General features: G+C 40.1%; 1 protein-coding gene across 1 annotated transcript in view; it reads left to right on the forward strand.

Annotated features, from left to right (window-relative positions):
* LOC124775806 (general transcription factor 3C polypeptide 1) overlaps positions 1–20,973 on the forward strand; it is a 354,943-nt gene that overhangs the window by 31,186 nt on the left and 302,784 nt on the right. The window contains 1 exon segment of the mRNA XM_047250637.1: positions 20,535–20,728. Within this exon segment, the coding sequence (XP_047106593.1) occupies positions 20,535–20,728 (194 nt within the window).

Raw genomic sequence — 20,973 nt, forward strand, 5'->3', positions numbered from 1 at the left:
TATTCTCTCTATTCAGTTCGAACTTGAGTGCAACTATGAAGTTAGCTGGTCATGTATAACAGGTGTAGATGAAACCACATTAATTGTTCGATATTTTTACCAGCCACCCATTCCACTGTGGCAGCTGTAGGGTCATTCAAAGAAAGTCTGGGCTCAATAGTATCTCAATACCCAGATCATGCAAAACTAGTTGGAGGCACTTTAATCTGCAGAGTATAGACTGGGATTTCTATGGATTCATTGTGGGGAAATGGACAGACAGTCATGTGAGATACTTTTGAAAACTCTTTCTGAAAATTGTCTTGAGCAGCCACTTCAGCAGCCCACATGCAGTGGAAATATCTTAGACCTTGTAGCTACAGATAGGCCACACCTTATCGACAATGTCAGTATAGAAATGGGGATTAGCGATCCTGATGTCATTATAGAAACTATGATTATGAAAATCAGTCAAGAAGGCTAGGAGAGTGTTTCTGCTAGATAGAGCAGATCATCAGTTATTAACATCTCACTTAGACAGTGAAATGGCATCACTTAGTTCCAGTAAGATGGATGTAGAGGAATTGTGGGCAGAGTTTAAGCAGATTGTAAATCATGGTCTGGAGAATTATGTGCCAAGTAAGTGAATAAAGGATGGGAAAGATCCACCATGCTTTAATAACCAAATTCAGTGGATGTAGAGGAAGCAGAGGCTGTTGCACTCTCGGTTCAAAACTGAAGGTTAGTAGAGATCTGTGCGTCTGTGAAAAGATGTATTCACAAAGCATACAGCACCATCACACCTTACCAAAAGATCTGACAGCGAACCTGAGAAAATCACTAAGCGGATCTAAGGCTTCCATTCAGTCTCTTATTGACCAGTCTGGTGTAGCAGTTGAAGGTAACAAAACAAAAGCCAAAGTTTTAAATTTCACATTCAAGATATCGTTCACACAGGAGAATCATACAAACCTACTGTCATACGACCATCGGACAGACTCCCATATTGATGACATAGTAATAAGCATACTTGGCATAGAGAAACAACTGAAATATTTGAAAGCAAATAACTCACCAGGTCCAGATGGAATCCCTGCCCGATTTTAGAAAGAGTACTCTACGGCATTGAACCCTTACATACTTTACATTTATCGTGAATCTCTCGCCCAGCACAAAGTCCCAAGTGACCGGAAAAAAAACGCCAGTGACTACAGTGTTTAAGAAGAGTAAAAGGACAGGCCCACAAAATTGCAGACCAATATTCTCAACTTCTGTTTGCTGGAGAATACTTGAACATATTCTCAGCTTGAATATAATAAACTTTCTTGAGACTGAGAAGCTTATGTCCACAAAGCAGCATGGTTTTAGAAAGCATCACTCATGTGAAACACAGCTTGCTCCCTTTTTCCTGGGAGCTATTGAAGAAGAGCAACAGGTAGATTCCATATTTATGGATTTCTGGAAATCATTTGACATGGTGACCCATTGCAGGCTGTTAATGAAGGTACGAGCATATGGAATAATTTCACAGATGTGTGAGTGGCTCGAAAACTTCTTAAATGATAGAACCCAGTGTGTTGTCCTTGATGGCGAGTGTTCATCAGAGACAAGGGTGTCGTCAGGAGTGCCCCAGGGAAATGTGATAGGACTGCTGTTTTTCTGTATATATGTACATGATTTGATGGACAGGGTGGGCAATTATACGTGGTTGTTTGTTGATGATGCCATGGTGTATGGTAAGGTGTTGAAGTTGAATGACTGTATGAAGATACAAGATGACTTAGACAAAATTTCCAGTTGGTGTGATGAATGACAGCTAGCCCTAAATGTGAAAAAATATAAGTTGATGCGTATGAGTAGGAAGATCGAACCTGTAATGTTCAGGTATAGTACCACTAGTCTCCTGCTGTATACACAGTCATGTCGTTTAAATATCTGGGCGTAACATTGCAGAGCAATATGAGATGGGACAAGTATGTGAGAACTGTAGTAGGGAAGGTGAATGGTCGACTTCTCTTTATTGGGAGAATTTTAGGAAAGAGTGGTTCACCTGTAAAGGAGACCACATATAGCATGCTAGTGTGACCTATTTTCAAGTACTGCTTCAGTGTTTGGGATCCATACCAGGTCGCATTGAAGGAAGACATCGAAGCAATTCAGAGGTAGGCTGCTAGATAGCTTTAAATTTCACATTCAAGATATCGTTCACACAGGAGAATCATACAAACATTCTGTCATATGACCATCGGACAGACTCCTGTATTGACAACATAGTAATAAGCATACTTAGCATAGTGAAACAACTGAAAGATTTGAAAGCAAATAAATCACCAGGTCCAGATGGAATCCCAGTTCGATTTTATAAAGAATACTCACGGCGTTGTCCCCTTACCTACCTTACATTTATCGTGAATCTCTCGCCCAGCACGAAGTCCAAAGCTAATCTCGAACAACACATAAGTGTTACACAGATGCTTTGGGAACTCAAATGGGAATCCCTGGGGGAGGGGGGGGGGGGAGGCAACGTTCTTTTCGAGAAATGCTATTGAGAAAATTTAGAGAACCAGCATACAAAGCAGACTGCTGAATGATTGTACTGCTGCCAACATACATTGTGTGTAAGGACCATGAAGATTAGATACGAGAAATTAGGGCTCATACGGAGGCATTTTTCCTCTCTCTATTTGCAGAGGATCTATATGTAGATGTAGATGAATGTTGTTAGTATGTGGATCCCTGTTTATATCAAATTGGAAGCAGTTGCCAACCGAGTCTAGCTGAACTCTGTGGTCACAGGTTGCAGTCTCTTATTTTACTCCTGATAGGCCACCTATGCCTACTGCCCTAACTTCTCTCCTTCAGCATCTACCCCCTCCTGTCCTCCTTGGGATTTTAATGCCCATCACCCCTTTTGGGGCATTGCTTTCTCATCTAGTCATGATCTCTTCATAGGGCTTCTTAATGATGGTTCCCCTTGCAATTTCAGTGCTGTTCACGGCACTTTCTCAGCCATAGATCTTGTGTTCCCTTCCCCTTGCCATCTCCCTTCATTACACTAGTTACGACATGATGACTTCTGCAGTAGTGACCACTGCCCATGGTTTGCCTTGTTCCCTTCCTGCATCCCAATGGGCCTTCCATAGTGCTGATTGGGCTTTACATACTTCACAGGTTATGTTTACTTCCTCTTTATCAGGTGGTATTGTTGAAGTTATCCATGACATGTCTGAAACAATTATTTGCACTGCTGGTGTTGCTGTCCCCCATCCATCCTCCACTGGTCTTATTACCTTTAAATATCTTCAGGCTGAAGCCCATTACTTAATCAAACAGAGCAAGCAGGTGTGTTGGGAATGCTTTGTTTCCTCCATAGGTTCTTCTATCCCTTTGTCACAGGTGTGGGCTATGCTCCTTATCCTCCAGAGTTTCCAACAGCAGTCTTCTATCTTGGGCCTTGCCCTTAGGGGGGACCTGTATATGGATGCATTGGTTCTTACAGAACACCTTTCAACCCACTTCATGACAGCTTCGGCACAAGACTCCTATTCAGCTGCCTTCCTCCTCCGAAAACGGTGGGTTGAAGCTTCCCACTTACGTTCAACCCCTTATCAGACGGAGTTCTACAATGAACTTTTTCCTGACTGGGAACTTCTTCAGGCCCACTCCTCTTCCCACGTTTCAGCCCCTTGCCCTGATTCCATCTATAACCAGTAACTTCTCCAGGTGTTTAACTGCTTTTAGCTGCAAGCCATTTCCCCCTCTCTGTGAAGGGACAGTATTGTGGTTCCTGTCCTTAAGCCCAGTAAGGATGCATTGTCCTCTATAGTTACCTGCTGATCAATCTGACCAATGCCCCTTGCAAGTTATTTGAATGGCTGGTGACTTGTCGGCTCAGTTAGGTCCTCTGATCTTGGGATGTTTTGTCATCTTACCAGTGTGACTTTCAGGAGGGATGTGTGTAATCAGTCATCTGCTTCAGTTGGAAACCATGGTTCAGCAGTCTTAACTCAGTGCCACCATCTTGTTGCAGTTTTCTTCAATCTTCGTGAGGCCTATGACATGGCAAGGCACAATCACATTTTACTTACACTTCATCAGTGGGGTTTTCAGGGCCCCCTCCAAATTTTTATTCACCAATTCCTGTTTCACTTGTCATGCCAAGTTGAAGATAGAAACGTTCTCAGCTCTCTGCAGACTCAACAGAATGGCATTCCACAGGGCTCCATATAAAGTGTCCTTTCTCCCATTGCTATTATTTGGCTCGTGGGCTCCATTGGACCATTGGTCACGCCTGCTCTCTATGTGGGTGATTTCTGTACCTCGGCTAGTTCCCACTCAGTGACCTCTGTGGAGCAACAACTTCAGAGTGTCATCTGACGCACTTCCATGTGGACACTCTTGCATGGTTTTCAATTCTCCTCCCATAAATTGTGGGTGTTGCATTCCTGTCACCATACTATGGTCCATCCTGATCTGGAGCTCTACCTTGACATCCAACACATGGTCGTGGACCCCCAGTTCCATTTTTTGAGTCTTCTTTTTGACAAAAAGCTTACTTGGTTGCGCCATATTCACCTTCTGAAGATTGAGCGTGGTTTCGTAAATTCGATGTTCTTCACTTCCTTTCCCATAACTTTTGGAGTGCAGATCATTGGATTCTTCTCCATCTTTACCAGGCATTAGTTCTGTCCCATCTGGACTATGGTTGTCAAGTTTATGGCTCAGCTGCCCTTCCACACAGCTCATAGTGGTATCCATTTAACCGCCAGTGCCTTTCACACTAGCCCTGTTGATAGTCTTCTGGTTGATGCTGCCCCCTCTCCCCCCCACCCCCGCCCCCTTTTCCCTTTCAGGTCAGTGGTCCCAGCTCATGGTTTCCTATGCCATCCTTGTCGGCTGTTTCCCTGCTCATCCCTTTTACTCTATTCTATTCTATTCTGTTCTGCTCGTGGCTTTCCTCAGGTGAGTTTACCGGTTGGGCTCCATCTCGCTTCTCTCCACTGGTTTCGTAAATTCGATGTTCTTCACTTCCTTTCCCATAACTTTTGGAGTGCAGATCATTGGATTCTTCTCCATCTTTACCAGGCATTAGTTCTGTCCCATCTGGTCTATGGTTGTCAAGTTTATGGCTCAGCTGCCCTTCCACACAGCTCATTGTGGTATCCATTTAACCGCCAGTGCCTTTCACACTAGCCCTGTCGATAGTCTTCTGGTTGATGCTGCCCCCCCCCCCCCCTCCCCCTTTTCCCTTTCAGGTCAGTGGTCCCAGCTCATGGTTTCCTATGCCATCCTTGTCGGCTGTTTCCCTGCTCATCCCTTTTACTCTATTCTATTCTGTTCTGTTCGTGGCTTTCCTCAGGTGAGTTTATCGGTTGGGCTCCATCTCGCTTCTCTCCACTGCTATTTCCATCTTCTCTCTTTGTCCTGTTCCTCACGTTCTCTCCCAAACACATTCTCTTGCTTAGTTCCTCAGCTCTGGATGCAGGTGGACCTCTTCTGGGGTCTTCAGTAGTGTTCAGTTGTTTGTTCAGCACACTTTTACACGAGTTTCAGGATGCTATTGTTTTTTACGCTTATGTCTCTAAATCCTCTGATCCTGTGAGATATGCCTTCACACCTTCTGTTGGCCTGCCATGTGTGGGCTGTTTACTGCGGAACTAATCGACATCTATTGGGCCCACTGCTTCATTAATGATTCTTCCTGACCTGAGTTTTGTTATGTACGGACTCAATAAGTGGCCTTCAAGCTATCATCCAGTGTTTTTCCTGCCACCCGTTGCTCTGTGTCATCCACATCCTTCTTGCCAATCTTGACTATGCTGCATGTTCCTTTAGATTCCCGGCCATGTGGGGCTTGCTGATCATCCAGCAGAAGGGCAAAAGGAGGGGGGGGGGGGGGGTTGCAGCCACCAACCTCCTTATTCTCCCTGTGGTTTTTACTTCCCAGTGAGCAACCCGCCTCCCCCCCTTTTTTGTAGTGATCAATATTTTGCTGGCATGCCCTCGCCTTTTGGCCCTTCACACTAAATATGCCCTCCAACCTTTCTTGTCCCAGGTCTTAGCAGACGACTGGTGCATAGTTACATCTATCCTTGGTCTTCTTCACAAAAATTATTTTTCCTGACAGATTCAAGTAACTGAATTTCTTTCTGGAACTGGAATCCCTCAGTCAGCATTGGCATTGGTTTGGGAGGCTATCAGTCTTGCCTCCACGTCAGCCAAATTCCACCTCCCCTTTTCCCTATGTTTTGTCTGGTCATTTGTGCTGTTTTGTTTCCCCTTTTATTGTGTCTTCTTCTCCTGTTGTTGTCCTGTCCTCGTTGTGTCGCCATCGTGATATGGTGTGTGGGTTTGGGATAGGTCAGTGGCAATGCTGGCCACTGGTAAGCCACTTCTGAAGATTGGCGTACCCGAACCTGACCTCCATTCGGTGTTACGCCGCAAAGTTCTCGGGATTTGGGATGCTGAATGGTGCAGCTTAGTTACACACAATAAACTCCACTCCATCAAGGGGAGCACAAATGAGTGGAAGTCTTCTCTGCGGGCTTTTCGCAGGGACCCTGTGGTCCTCTGCCACCTTCGCATCAGCCACACTTGGCTGACGCATGGCTATCTTCTCCGGCATGAGGCCCCACCATGTTGTCGCTGTGGCTCATGTTTAACAGTGGCCCACCTTTTAGTGGACTGTCCACGTCTCACCGCTCTAAGACGGAATTTTCATCTCCCTGACACCCTTCCTTCTATTTTAGGAGACAATGCCTCCATGGCTAACTTGGTTACGTGACGCTGGTTTTTATTCTTCAGTTTAAGTTTTACTTCCTGTTTTTTTGTCTCCCCGTGCTTTCTACCCTAGCCCTTTTAGGTTAGAGATTTTAATGTGTTGCAGAGTGTCTGGCTCATCCTTTTTTATCCTTGTGATCAGCCAGCCCGGGTTATCTGCTCTACTGTTTTAAGCTCTTCTGCCTGTTTCTTGTATGTCTGTGCTCTTCTTGTCTTCTATTGTCCTTGGTGTGTTCAGTTCCCCCCCCCCCCCCCCCCTTCTCTCGACCTCATCTCATGTGGTGTCTTGTATATTTTCCATTTTAACCCATGGACTAGGTGCAATGGAACAAGGAACCGATGACCATGCAGTTTGGTCCCCTTTCAACCTCAACCTTAAACCCCCTCCTCCACCTCCTCCCTTCGACCCTTCACCAATCCCTTTTTTTTACTCTTCCTGCTGCCCTGATGTTCCTTTTGCTTCTTTGTTTGCCTGTTTTTCCTTTTCCATTGACTGGACTGTGCTGTTTGTCACCTTGTATCTTGGGACCAATTGCCTCACTGTGTGGTCCAACCCCTTCCCCACTCCTGCCTCCCTCCCCAGTGAACCAACCAACTATAATTCATAATATAAGCAGTGTCATTGAATACATCAGATGGCCCTCTTTTAATTCTGTGAAGGTAGATGAGTATTTTCTATCAAAAAAGATTTCAATTAAAAGAAAAAAATCTGCTTTAAAGTTATTTGTGGGTTTGGTACTTGTTAAACCAAATTAAAACACTGATAAACATACTTTGAAATGTCATTTTTTATCTTGTTCTTGGCCAGAAACAGTTACATTTTATCCTTATTTACTGCATCCTCTTAAAGTACAAAAAACCGTAATTAATTTAATAAGCTTGTAACACCATAGCTTACACACTACATACCTTTTGTTGATTCATTTAGCTTTCTGTTTATTCAACATCCCATCTTGAACTTCTGTAATTAGTGTATGATTAATTTGATACTGCAATGAAGTGTAATCTCTGTAATATACATAGTATGAGCAAATGATATGTTTTGTCTTTCTCACATAATCTCTTTGGTTATCTTTGAGGTTGAATAATTTTGTTTAAATAATTTTTTTGTAGAAATGTCAATATGTGCAAATGTTCTGTTTTATTTAATATGTTTGGTTGCTGTTATGTAAACTGCTGACCTTCACTTAGGGTTCGTAGTTATTTTGTATGTAAAAGGTGGTGTGGTTCCCCTCTGGAACGGAACTTAGTAGTGTGTGCAAATTGTGGTTGGCATAGGTAGAAGAGGTGGATTAAGAGTCAGTCGGGGACGAGCTACCAAACTGTCAACTGCTCATGTAAAAGTTTTGTATTGTGATGGTGCTGAGAGAGGCTTTTCGTGCTACTTTCCAATGCCTCGGATGGACGGATAAAGAGCTGGAACTATCCTGGAATTGGTACCTATCATCGTTACCAAGGAATGACAGAGTCCCACCATTTCTGCCTGAAAATCCACCCACCGACATGCATTCGCCACCACATTGCACAGTCACTGAAAAGGAACCAAGGAATTGTAAATATGTAAAGTGAAGGATCAGCTCATTGGATGTGTTAGTGTGCTCAAATATAAGGTAACTTATAACTGAATTCATGTACCTACCTTGATTTTTTTATCCCCAGTCACACAGCCACTTAGGGTCCTTCCCATGTCAAAAATGCTTACTGAGTGTCCATATTGTGAAAATAGGAAAGCCCAGTTATTAATTCAATAATGCCACTTGAAGATAGTAAGTAGAAACTAAGTTAAAGTTAATTAGCAGAACTGAGTAATATAGTAAATGATGCTTGCTGAAAATAATTTTTCTATTAAAACTGCTTGTTAATATTTTGTTGCCAACTTCAAAAGTGAATGTTCTCAAAACTGTGGCTTAAAGAGTTTTGCAAATTAAATGATCACAGTGCAGCCTGTTGAAAATCATCCAAAGGTGAGCTATTGTCTTATAACCATGTCAAGTTGTGTTCTACTGCAGTAAAAGTTGAGAACTGTTACTGTTGAAAGTTACATGTTCATGCTTGTTAAGGGCTTGTTTCTCTAGTGTATTGAAAGTGTATTTAGTTTGCTCTGTTACACTGGTCAAGATTAAGGGCCCCCTCCATTGGAAGTAGTTTAGTGGCACAAAGTTACTTAATTATAGAAAATTTCAATTACTCTTGCTATTCAAGTCTAATTCTGTACAATATTGGGTTCGTCTTGTGTATTAAAAGTGCATATTAATGGTGTAACAGGATCCACAGTTTGTCTATTGTGCCCAAGCTAGATAACGATTAATAGAAAGACCACTATCTATGAAAACAGTAACCTCTTTATTCAAAAGACAGTGAGAAGTAATTTCTTAGTGAACTCCATTTAATTTTCATTCTAACTAGAAAGGTGTTTAGTAGTGAGAGACTTAATCTATGCACAATAACTAATTTCGCTGTGAACCATATCCATATTTGATGTCAGATAGGAATATGTTTGAAAAGTAATATTGAACCTATGCCCAATTTTTGATTCTACAGTGAATATTAATAGTAACGTTATTGAGACCATTCAGTTTGACTAAGTCCTCAAGGTAAGTGTGTTTCATTATCTGTTATATTTATGCAAATAGTCTGCTCTGCTCTGTCAGCTCCAACCTTAACGTGAACATATGCAGGTGCCAGAGTTTTTTGCACTCTTGTGTGAAAAAGTGTAGGCTGTGTTTGCCCATTGAAGTTACTTATTTTCAGTTCTCGAACAAGAATGTTACTCATTCGTAGAATGTTACTCATTCTTATGTCTAATTAGGCTGGCGACCGTTTTATTATCATTTAGATGGTGTGGATAAGTAAATTATTGTTTGATATTGTTTAAATATTTACCTAATTCTGACTTTCACTTCTGATATACCACCTCCGATAGGTGTATCATGGTCAACATAACAAAATTCCTTTCAGAGAGTAAACACTGCTCTGTTGCTATATACCATAATTGCTTTAACAAGATAGTTTTATTTCACGACCTGTCTCCAACTTTAAGGTTATGGTATAGCAGTAGCAGACAGTAGTGTTATAAGCTATAAACAATGTGTTATTAAGTATTTGTGCAGCTTAAACACTTCATGAAAAAACAATCTACTCCTCCATGTGTAAGTCTTATTGGCCTTTTCTAAGAGAGTCATATTCTCTTTAAGCATATGTCCACTGCATGACCCATTAATTCAATCCTGCAGTTAAGAAATGAATAAATTATCCCATAATAGACATTTCTGATGTGTGGCAATGGATTATCTTCTTAACAGCTGGTTAAGGACACACAAGCTACAACTGGTTTTTCCACATAGAAAATTAATGTGGTTTATTCATCAAAGATCTTCAGCCCTGTACACATCAAGAAATTTGTAGTTACTACTGTCTGTTTCCAAGCTACTACATTATTTACATTGAGCAATGAAAACTACCAGTTTAAAATGTCTGTAAATGCTAATTACTGATGTTCCTCTCAAGGCCCTGATCCATGAAGCACATAGTTATTTCTGATAGTGTCTGCTATACAGTATGATTGAGGTATCATTGGCCTAATATATTATGTGGGACTTATGGGGTTGTGCCATGTTGTTATTATGTATGAAGAAGAGAAAAAGACCAATTATTGAGCTCTGAGATACATCTTATGTTATTGTTTCACTGGTAAATTGAAAAGTTATGATCTTTATTATATTGAAAGCTTTTGTCAGTTCTAAAAATTACCTCCAGTCTACACCATCTTGTCAGACACATGGTATATTGCATGGAAGACCTGTGTAATTGTGGTGGTCATGTATAGCTCTTTTCAAAAACCATGGTGTGATACTGTAAGCAGTTTGTGTCTTTTGAAGCAGGCACCTAGCTGAGATAGGATAACATTTTCAGATATCTTAGAAAAGTTGGAGGTAAATGATATTTGCCCATAATTTGAGACTTGATGCTGTTGGCAACAATTTGTACCATGAATCATGGGAAGTCAACAAGATGAATCATGAGTTGAATGTAGGTAGCCAATGAGATTCTCATTTATAATTTCTATTGCTTGTAAAGAAAGTTAGCTGTTACTGTGTTCTGTTAGGTTAGAATTTAATCAACTTGTCAGAATTTTTAGCAAAATTGGAAATAAGAGATACAAGTAGATTATTGCAATGACAGATGTATATGTCAGGCTATGCTACACATCAGCATATAATAATAATCATATTTTTGTGTTGAGATTTGTTGGCTTCGTCAACTGGCAAGCAATATTATAACTTAACATAGACCTAGGGCCAATCTGCAGGTCAGACTGTCAGCACATCTAGTTTTCTTTTATTCGCGTTAGATGGCTGCACTATCTCATAACCAAACTGTTAAATTCCAACCTAACCCAGCCCTCGGGCCATCTGTTGGCACATGCAATTTTTTCCAGGCCCTAAAAAGATACAAAAATCGGTAAGCAATTTTTGAAATTCATTATAACCTGGTCATTAAAAGTTATTTTGGTACTTTTTATACTGAAAACAAATGTGATCAATTTTTATCTTTTACTGAAAGAAGTCGTTAGATTCAACGATTCTCATTGACTGCCATATACTACCACCCGATTGGCTATGACTAAGTCAACGAATTGCCAAAATCAGCATGCAGTGCAAGAACTGCGGCCATAATAAGTGCACTTTAGCTGAGACTTCTTCCTTATTTCCCTTTATATACATTGGTTGTGTTACCTAAATGTGTCTTAATGATTCATTGTGAATCATCTTGGCGATTTTGTGATATATGTGTCACTTAGTTCACAATATCATTTGCTCGTATTTCCAGAACGCACTGTTCACCTGTTTCATAAGGTTTGCAATTACTGTTGTAAAAGTTTTCTTAACTTGAAAGTATTTTTGCTTGAACATCTGCTGAATAGTTGCATTATAAAGGAGATGTAAACTGTGTATATTCTTCCTGACCCTAATCAAGCCAGGTGGTACTTTCAGTGTAGCATTATTTCCAGTTCTGCTATGTTTTGAAACTACTGTATCTTGATATTTGTGATAGTACAGCAGTAAATATAATACTGCAACAGAGTTTAATAGAACTTGATCCATTTATTGTCAGATCCTTTCAGGCTGGCAAACAGTAACCCATTTCTCTCCTTGAGTTGTGGAGGAACGTTTGCCTCATTTATTAGTAATGACTGAACTGGACCAAAAGTCTGTGAACTTGTGCATTATAAATCATATGGTTACTCACTATGTTTCACACTGACATCTGACAAAAGTAGTTATTGTAATGAAAAGCCTTAAGCTATTGCAGTTTATGTAATTTTTAAAGTTTTTTGATAATTATTGCATAATCTGTTCTGTTAGTCTAGTGCTTGAGCTTTATTTCTAAGATCATGTGAGCTTAATAAACAAGTGAGTCTAGTTTTTATTACTTTGTCTGAATTTGCACCTGTTTTAAAGTCACCAAATGTTGTTAGCTCCACTGTTACCAGTATACTAAAAAGTCTATCCATGAACTACGTTACTCACCATTTGGTAGATGAACTACCTAAATCGGTTTATTTGAAGCTAATTTACATATTTGTCTATTACTGTGGAGCACAAAGCCCACCATTTCCATCCAATTAATGAGATTTTTTAAACTGCAGTTTGTTTATGAACAAAATTTAGCACGCCATCACCTTTATGAACATGCCTGCAATCACTTTTGATAGTGAGTAACCATTTAATTTGTGGTGTATGATGATTTTGGTTGTCAGTGTGTCCAAAGCCTCAGTGTATTTCATAAAAGGAAAAACAGTGTCCCCTGCAGGCTGTTTAATGTATCATTTATTTGTTGTGCTATTGGCTAATTTTGATTGTGATGTCATTCAAGCACTTACATAGTGTCACTAAACACCATGCCACATTAGACATGACATGGGAATCAATTTATCAGTCCACATGTGGAACCACGTTGCAGTGTTGGCATGTTCTGTATCACATATGAACAGAAAGGTTGTAAAATAGGTGGAAGAGTCACATAAAATACTATTTTATTACGTTCCTAACAATGATACACGGAATAACCGCATTATATCCTGTATGTATTCTCAGATTGTACTCTTGTTACCCCAGCCTCAGGCTGCAGTTTAAAAAATATCATTTATTGAATTTAAATGGTGGGCATTGTGCTCCACAGTAATGAACAAATATGTAACTTAGGTACAAATAAACTCATTAAGGTATTTCAATACCAAATGCAAGGTAATGTGCGTCGCGGAAAATTATTTTTGTGTATTTGGTCACAGTGGAGGTGCTGACCTCCAGTGACTTTCATATACACTGTGGGCCAAAAGTTAGCTTTCAGAAATGCATTATTTACAATAATACTAGAGAAATGAAAATACTAATTTATTATCAACACAGAAATAAATGTGAACTTCATTGAACCTACAAAATATGGTTAAAGTTGTTTCCATGCTGTTCTAAGCAAACATTGCATCTTTTCAACATTGATTTACAGAAGTTTGTCTCATATCTTTTGGGACTGTAGATTTTCAAATTCTGATGGGATTCATTCCTTCAAATGCTCAACATCAATAATCTTTAAGGAACAGACAGAATTTTTTTACTGTAACCCATACTGAAAAATCACTGGGTGTGATATCTGGGAATCACGGAAGTTGTGAATAGTACCCTGACTACTAACCATTCATCAGAGTTTTCATTTAGAAAGTCTCTCACAATAACTCCATAATGTGGGGGGGGGGGGGGGGCTCCATCTTGCTGCCGTGTCAGTTTTTTCCATAACCAGCTGCAGATCTTTAAAGAAAGAACTCTTTTGCAGCTCTAACAACACATCTTGAAGCATATCTAGGTAATTTGCAGAACTGACACTATTAAGTAAGTTATGCCCAGTTAGCCCACCACTGGAAATCCCTGCCCTTACACTCACACCAGAAGTATTTAACTCTTGTGTCCATCACCACAAGAGTATTCACAGAATCCAGTAGACACAGTTGTGTCTATTCACTCTGCCATGCACGTTAAAAGTCACTTCATTACTCCACAGAGTGCTTTCGTAAATCTTAGGATCAGCTTCTTGCCGGATTGTACGCAACTCGCTGACTCCTATTCAGTTGTTGGGATCATCTTCATTTAAGCCTTGAAGTAAAGTAGTCCTATAAAATCTTAATTTCAGATTTTTCTGAATCTTCTGTAGGCTTGCTCTTGCTATTCCATACTCCTTGGACACTTTTTTTAGATTTAGTTGGCGATTGCACAAAATGTTGTGCAACAACATTAAGATTCTTAAGACAATGTAAGATTTTCTTCTGTAATAACAGACTTTGCTCCACTTGAACAAGGAAGATCTGCTACCAACTCAGCCTCTTCATCTTAAATGTAATTCAAGAGTATGTTGTTGAATGAAGGTTGGATGTTTGGAAAAGACAAGTCATAAACAACAGTGTAACTACAGTTATGTTTCCACTATGTCTGCAAAACCAATACACACTGTTCTGTAGTTAACTTTCTGTTCATTGTAACTCAGATAACAACAAACAACATAACCTCACACTACGAGTGCTGACTGTCTTATGGATACTACACACTCGTTAAGCTCTGGCTGACTGCAACTACAGTGGCCAAAACAAAGTCTAAGGATGGCTAGTGACAACTGTCCTATGTTCCAACCCATAAATGCAGATTCATATAGTACATATGGAAAGCAGTGGGGCGGGGCAGAGAGCAAGTAGGGCTAGCCATCTGGAGGTTCCATACAAACTTAATTATATATATAGATGATAATAATAGTAACAATTATTATTATTATTATTATTATTATTATTATTATTATTATTATTATTCTGTGTCGAGTTGAGATTCATTGGAAGAATTTTAAGGAAATGTAATTCATCTATGAAAGAAGTGGCTTACAGAACAAACAATTGTTTTCTTGAGTATTGCTCATCAGTCTGTAAACCTTACGAGATTTGATTCTTAGAAAATACAGAGAAGATCCGATGAAGATATGCATGTTTTAATGTGAAATTGTGTAGTCAGCATAACGTTACGGAGATGCTAAATGAACTCCAGTTTGAGATCCTACAATACAGGCATTTTGCATCACAAAGATGCTTACTGTTGAAATTCCAAGAGAATATATTCCAGGAAAAGTTAGGCAGGATATACTTCTTCCCACTTACATTGTGCTAAATGAACACAACAAGAAAATACAAGAAACTGGAGCTAATTCAGAGGTCTACCGACAGTCGTTCTTTCCACATGCCATTTACAAGTGCAATAGGGAAGAGAGGAAAAGATGTGGTACAAGAAGAATACCTCACTACACACCATCGGGTGGCTTGCAGAGTATAGGTGTAGGTGTAGATGCAGATGCAGGCATAAGTGTTTCAGAGAACACCATTCAGTGCAAATGTGGGACACGGGGCTTTGTAACAGATGACCCCCACATGTTTCCAAGCTGACCCAGTGACATTGTCAGGTATGTTTGCAGTGGCATGGGATCGTTAAAATTGGACCATGGATTGTTCAAAATGAATCACCTAGTCAGTTGAACTACATTATTTGTTACATCCAGTCAATGGTTGCATCCAAATATGCCATCATCCTTGCAAAAAGCTATCCCCAAAGGCATATTGCACCATGGATTCAGGCCTGTGGCTACAGTATTATGCTGTGGGGGCATTTACCAGGTCTTCCTTGGGACCTGTGGTAGCAATTGAAGGCACTGTATTCATTCCTGCTTGGTGACTTCTCCGATGGTGATGGCCTCTTCCATCAGGATAACAGTCCATGTCACAAGGCTAGAATTGTGCAACAGTTGTTTGAGAAGCATGATAGTGCTAAGGTTGCTGCTCTCATAGCACATCTGAATACTGGTGTGAATTTAGCAGGCAGTAGCATTGGTGAGTTGTCTCTCTGGCCACATCAGTGTGTTTGTTTGCCCTGTGTTTACGGCAACTACCAGTAGCATTCAGTCAGCAGAGTCATTGGCAAACTGTCGTAGTAAATAATTTTACGGATCAATGATAAGGTGGAAAATATAGTCCATATATATATATATATATATATATATATATATATATATATATATATATATATATATATATATATATATATCTGGACTATATTTTCCGCCTTATGATATATACAGGGTGAGTCACCTAACGTTACCGCTGGATATATTTCGTAAACCACATCAAATACTGACGAACCGATTCCACAGACCGAACGTGAGGAGAGGGGCTAGTGTAATTGTTTAATACAAACCATACAAAAATGCACGGAAGTATGTTTTTTAACACAAACCTATGTTTTTTCAAATGGAACCATGTTAGTTTTGTTAGCACATCTGAACATATAAACAAATACGTAATCAGTGCCGTTTGTTGCATTGTAAAATGCTAATTACATCCGGAGATATTGTAACCTAAAGTTGACGCTTGAAACCTCCGACGTTCAGTTGCGTGTTGTAACAAACACGGGCCACGGTTGGCGAGCAGCATCTGCAGGGACATGTTTACGATGACGACCGTGTTTACAAGTGTGGCTGTAGTGCACTGTTGTGGTTTGGTCTAGCTGTCGCAGTGTCCGCATGTAGCGCTTGCTGCTATTGTTATTCTGCATTCGTCTCCGCACGCAGACCAACTGTAGTACACCGTGTTACCAGATGTCTGTGATAGTGTAGTGTTGTAGGAACTGTGACCATGGTGTATTCGAACTCTGAAAAGGCAGAGATGATACTCATCTATGCCGAGTGTTGACGAAATGCAGCTGAAGCCTGCAGGGTGTATGCAGAACAGTACCCGGACAGAGAGCATCCAATGTGCCGCACATTGCAAAACGTCTACCGCCAACTGTATGCAACAGGTATGCTCGTAGCACGCAAACGGGTCCGTAACAGGCCTGTCACAGGAGAAGTGGGTGCAGTTGGTGTGTTAGCTGCTGTTGCCATGAACCCACACATGAGTACACGGGACATTGCGAGAGCCGGTGGACTGAATCAAAGTAGTGTCATGCGCATACTGCATCGTCACCGCTTTCACCTGTTTCATGTGTCACTACATCAGCAATTACATGGTGATGACTTTAATCATCGAGTGCAATTCTGTCAATGGGCATTAACAGAGAATGCGTTGGTCCTCACTTCATTGCAGGGGCCCAAACAGCTGCAACATACATCGTGTTTCTACAGAATGATCTGCCAACGTTGCCCAAAAATGTCCCACTGGAAACGCGTCGATGTATGTGGTATCAGCATGATGGTGCACGTGCACATTCCGCAATTAACACTAGGCTGACCCTTGACAGGATGTTCGACGGGCGTTTCATAGGACGTGGAGGACGCATAAATTGGGCAGCCCATTGTCCTGACCTTACACATCTGGACTTCTTTCTGTGGGGTACGTTAAAGGAGAATGTGTACCGTGATGTGCCTACAACTCCAGAAGATATGAAACAACGTATTGTGGCAGCCTGCGGTGACATTACACCAGATGTACTGCGGCGTGTACGACATTCATTACACCAGAGATTGCAATTGTGTGCAGCAAATGATGGCCACCACATTGAACATCTGTTGGCCTGACATGTCGGGACACACACTATTCCACTCCGTAATTTAAAACAGAAACAACATGTGCACGTGTACCTCACCCCTCATGGTAATGTACATGTGCGACTGTGAAAAAGACCAATAAAAAGGTGTTAGCATGTGGACGTAATGTGCTGTTCCAGTCTCTTCTGTACCTAAGGTGGAGTGGTACTCAAGCGTCAACTTTAGGTTACAATATCTCCGGATGTAATTAACATTTTACAATGCAACAAACGGCACTGATTACGTATTTGTTTATATGTTCAGATGTGCTGACAAAACTAACGGGGTTCCATTTAAAAAAACGTAGGTTTGTGTTAAAAACATACTTCCGTGCACTTTTTTGTATGGTTTGTATTAACCAATTACACTAGCCCCTCTCCTCACATTCGGTCTGTGGAATCGATTCGTCAGTATTTGATGTGGTTTACCAAACGAAAGCGTTGGTACGTTGATAGAAACAATAACAAACACACACACAAATTTCAAGCTTTCGCAACCCACGGTTGCTTCATCAGGACAGAGGGAAGGAGAGGGAAGGACGAAAGGATGTGGGTTTTAAGGGAGAGGATAAGGAGTCATTCCAATCCCGGGAGTGGAAAGACTTACCTTGGGGGGAAAAGGGGACAGGTATACACTCGCACACACACACATATCCATCCGCACGTAACAGACACAAGCAGTCATATGTCTCCTTATCCTCTCCCTTAAAACCCACATCCTTTCGTCTTTCCCTCTCCTTCCCTCTTTCCTGATGAAGCAACCGTGGGTTGCGAAAGCCTAAAATTTGTGTGTGTGTTTGTGTTCGTTATTGTTTATATCAACGTACCAACGCTTTCATTTGGTAAGTTAGTTTTCTGAAATAATAGCTGGTCACACGAAGTGGTCCAAGGTTTAATTAAGTTGCTGACCAGATAGTTCAGCTAAAGGCGGTGGCATATAATATTATTTGAAGTTTGATTGTACTGAAATAAGGTTATCAGTAATAATAAATAGTCGTTATCAATTGGAGCCCTACAGTAAGACAGTTCAGTTGAATTTCCCACCATGCACTGCATTCAGCTTCAAGACAAGGGATAAGAAAGAGATCTACGAGACAGAAAACACCAAGAGTGCTAAAGACTGTGACATTGCATAGCGAACTCATGTTGATGTCTTGGCCACCAAATTTACAGGAATTGAACCCTATGGAACACATCTGGGATAGTATCTTGTGACCAGAAACCACCAGCCCATATTTTATGGGAATTGTATGACATATGTCTGATGCCATACATTGCCGGAAATGTACCAAGGACTTCTCAAATCCATCTCTCAAAAAATCACTGCTGTATACTGTCCCAGAGGTGGACCAACAAACTGTTAGGCAGGTGGTCATAATGTTTTTGCTGATCTCTGTGTACTGAAAAATAAACATTAGGTGTACCTTATCAGAAATCTACATGCATGTCTATATGCATTCCTCTATAAGCTTCCCTTATTTCTGAAACATGATCTTACAATATATCCATTATTACTCTAAACTGAACTGGAGCAATGTGCTTGTATCAAGGTCTCTCTCTCTCTCTCTCTCTCTCTCTCTCTCTCTCTCTCTCTCTCTCTCTCTCTCTCTCTCAACAAATTTAAAGATCTGTAACACAATAGGTTTGACTTGTTAATGTAAAACCGGTCTTGTTTGCTCTGTAATACCCATCATGAAAACTACAGTGTAAAAACACCTCTCACCATAGTAGGCTTACAGAAAAACCAGTGCTAATTGTTCAATACTCGCGTTAAGGCCCCCGTAAATGATCATAGGGGTTTGACAAAGTTACTCTTATCTAGCCACAGATTTACCAAGTACACATTCAAACAATGTTTGTCAGTTAAACCTCATTTTGAAGCAGACACTGACCGTCTTCATAAATATTTTGACTGTAATGAGAATGGCCATTAATGCAGACAAACCAGTCCTGGGATTGATTTTGGCACTATGTTTAAAGAAGAAGAAGAAAACAGGACTGTGGTCTAGTGAAGGCTTAAAATGAGAGATTTGCCTATCAGTATCTGCTAAAGGAAATATTATCCTCAGAACTCGATGATATCAACTTTCTTCAAATGAATAATGAAAGTTTTTAGAACTTCTTAAGACCCTCCTATAGGAGCAAACTTGTGTGTCGAGTTCAATATTATCTAGCCACATATGTGTCAAACAAGCCTGTACATGTACCAAGAAAGCTTGTAATTTATTTCCTTACTTTTGAAGCAGAATCTTTTTGTGTATGCCGTATTTTGGCACTAGTGGGAATGGCTACAAATGGAGGTAAAGCATCTGTAGTAGCATGGAGAGCTGCATCAAACCACAACACTGACTCTAGCAGTGTGTTTAAAGCAGAAGAAAACTAGATGCTGGTCCAGGGAATAGTTTAAAATGAGAGATAAATGTACAACTGAAAACATGTTAATGGAAATATTACATTCAGAACCTGATGATTACATCAATTTTCTGTAGATAGACAGTGAAACATTCAATAACTTATTTAGCATTACTTTGCCCTCGTATTGAAAAAGGAGAGACAAGTATGCAAACATTTATTTCCTTCTACTTATTCCTCTAAGACAGTTCATTAAAATATCACAATGCAGGAACATATAGCCAACATCATCTGTGGAAGAACCAGAGAACTTCAATTTCTTTTCTTTCATTCCGCTTGTATGTGACTGTATGCCTAAAATATTGCTTTTGTTCATAACCTTTTCAAGTGTAATAAATGACTGAGGAAGATGTTATGCCTCTACCATTTTGGTAATTTTTAGTGCAATTTTGTTTTTATACTTGACTGCAGTTTCCATGGTTGTGGAAACTCATGATATAATGAGATCAATTCTAATAAAACAATTTTTCACTAAGCATATGTGGTGAAACACCATCACAAATAACATCCATTATCTTGTCAAACTTTCTGGCAAACATGTCAAACACGATCTATGCTCAACAAACATGTCAAATAGCACTGTACATGGTCAAATATTTGGCAGGCCTAGTTAAGTTGACAAAATGTTTGATCATTTACAGTGGCCTTTATGGACAGAAGCGGCCCACTAAAGATCTCAGACTCCAATAATATTTGTATGCCAGTTGTGTATTAACCCTGATCTCTGGAAGGTTTTAAATTTATATTTTAATTTTGTAGATCTCTGGCTGAGGCTGAAAGAGCGACCAGGATTTGATCTGATTCTGGACGACTCATCAAAAGAATTCCTTTGGAAACTAATTAAAGAATTGGATGATGTTGAATTTTATGAGTTACATAAACCACGAAATCCATTGATAATATTTGATCGTTATAAATATGTTGATCCAGAACTTGGTACAGTTTTAGAACCTGTGAGTATTTCTGATCTCAAGTTTCAGTAATTAAATATCTAGTTTACATGTGTGCATGCTTCAGAGTAAGTGATCTTGTATCCAGCAGTAGGATGCCTAGTCAAGTAATGACATTTAATATTCAACCCGTTGTGTGTATTTTCTGACGCAACTGTTGTCATTCAAGCTACTGCTATGTCGTATACTGGGGTAACACTCTAGTTGTAATTTAAATATGAAAAATTGCCTGCAAGTATTACATCTAT

The sequence above is a fragment of the Schistocerca piceifrons genome, chromosome 2, assembly GCF_021461385.2.
Source record: "Schistocerca piceifrons isolate TAMUIC-IGC-003096 chromosome 2, iqSchPice1.1, whole genome shotgun sequence".
Taxonomy (NCBI): domain Eukaryota; kingdom Metazoa; phylum Arthropoda; class Insecta; order Orthoptera; family Acrididae; genus Schistocerca; species Schistocerca piceifrons.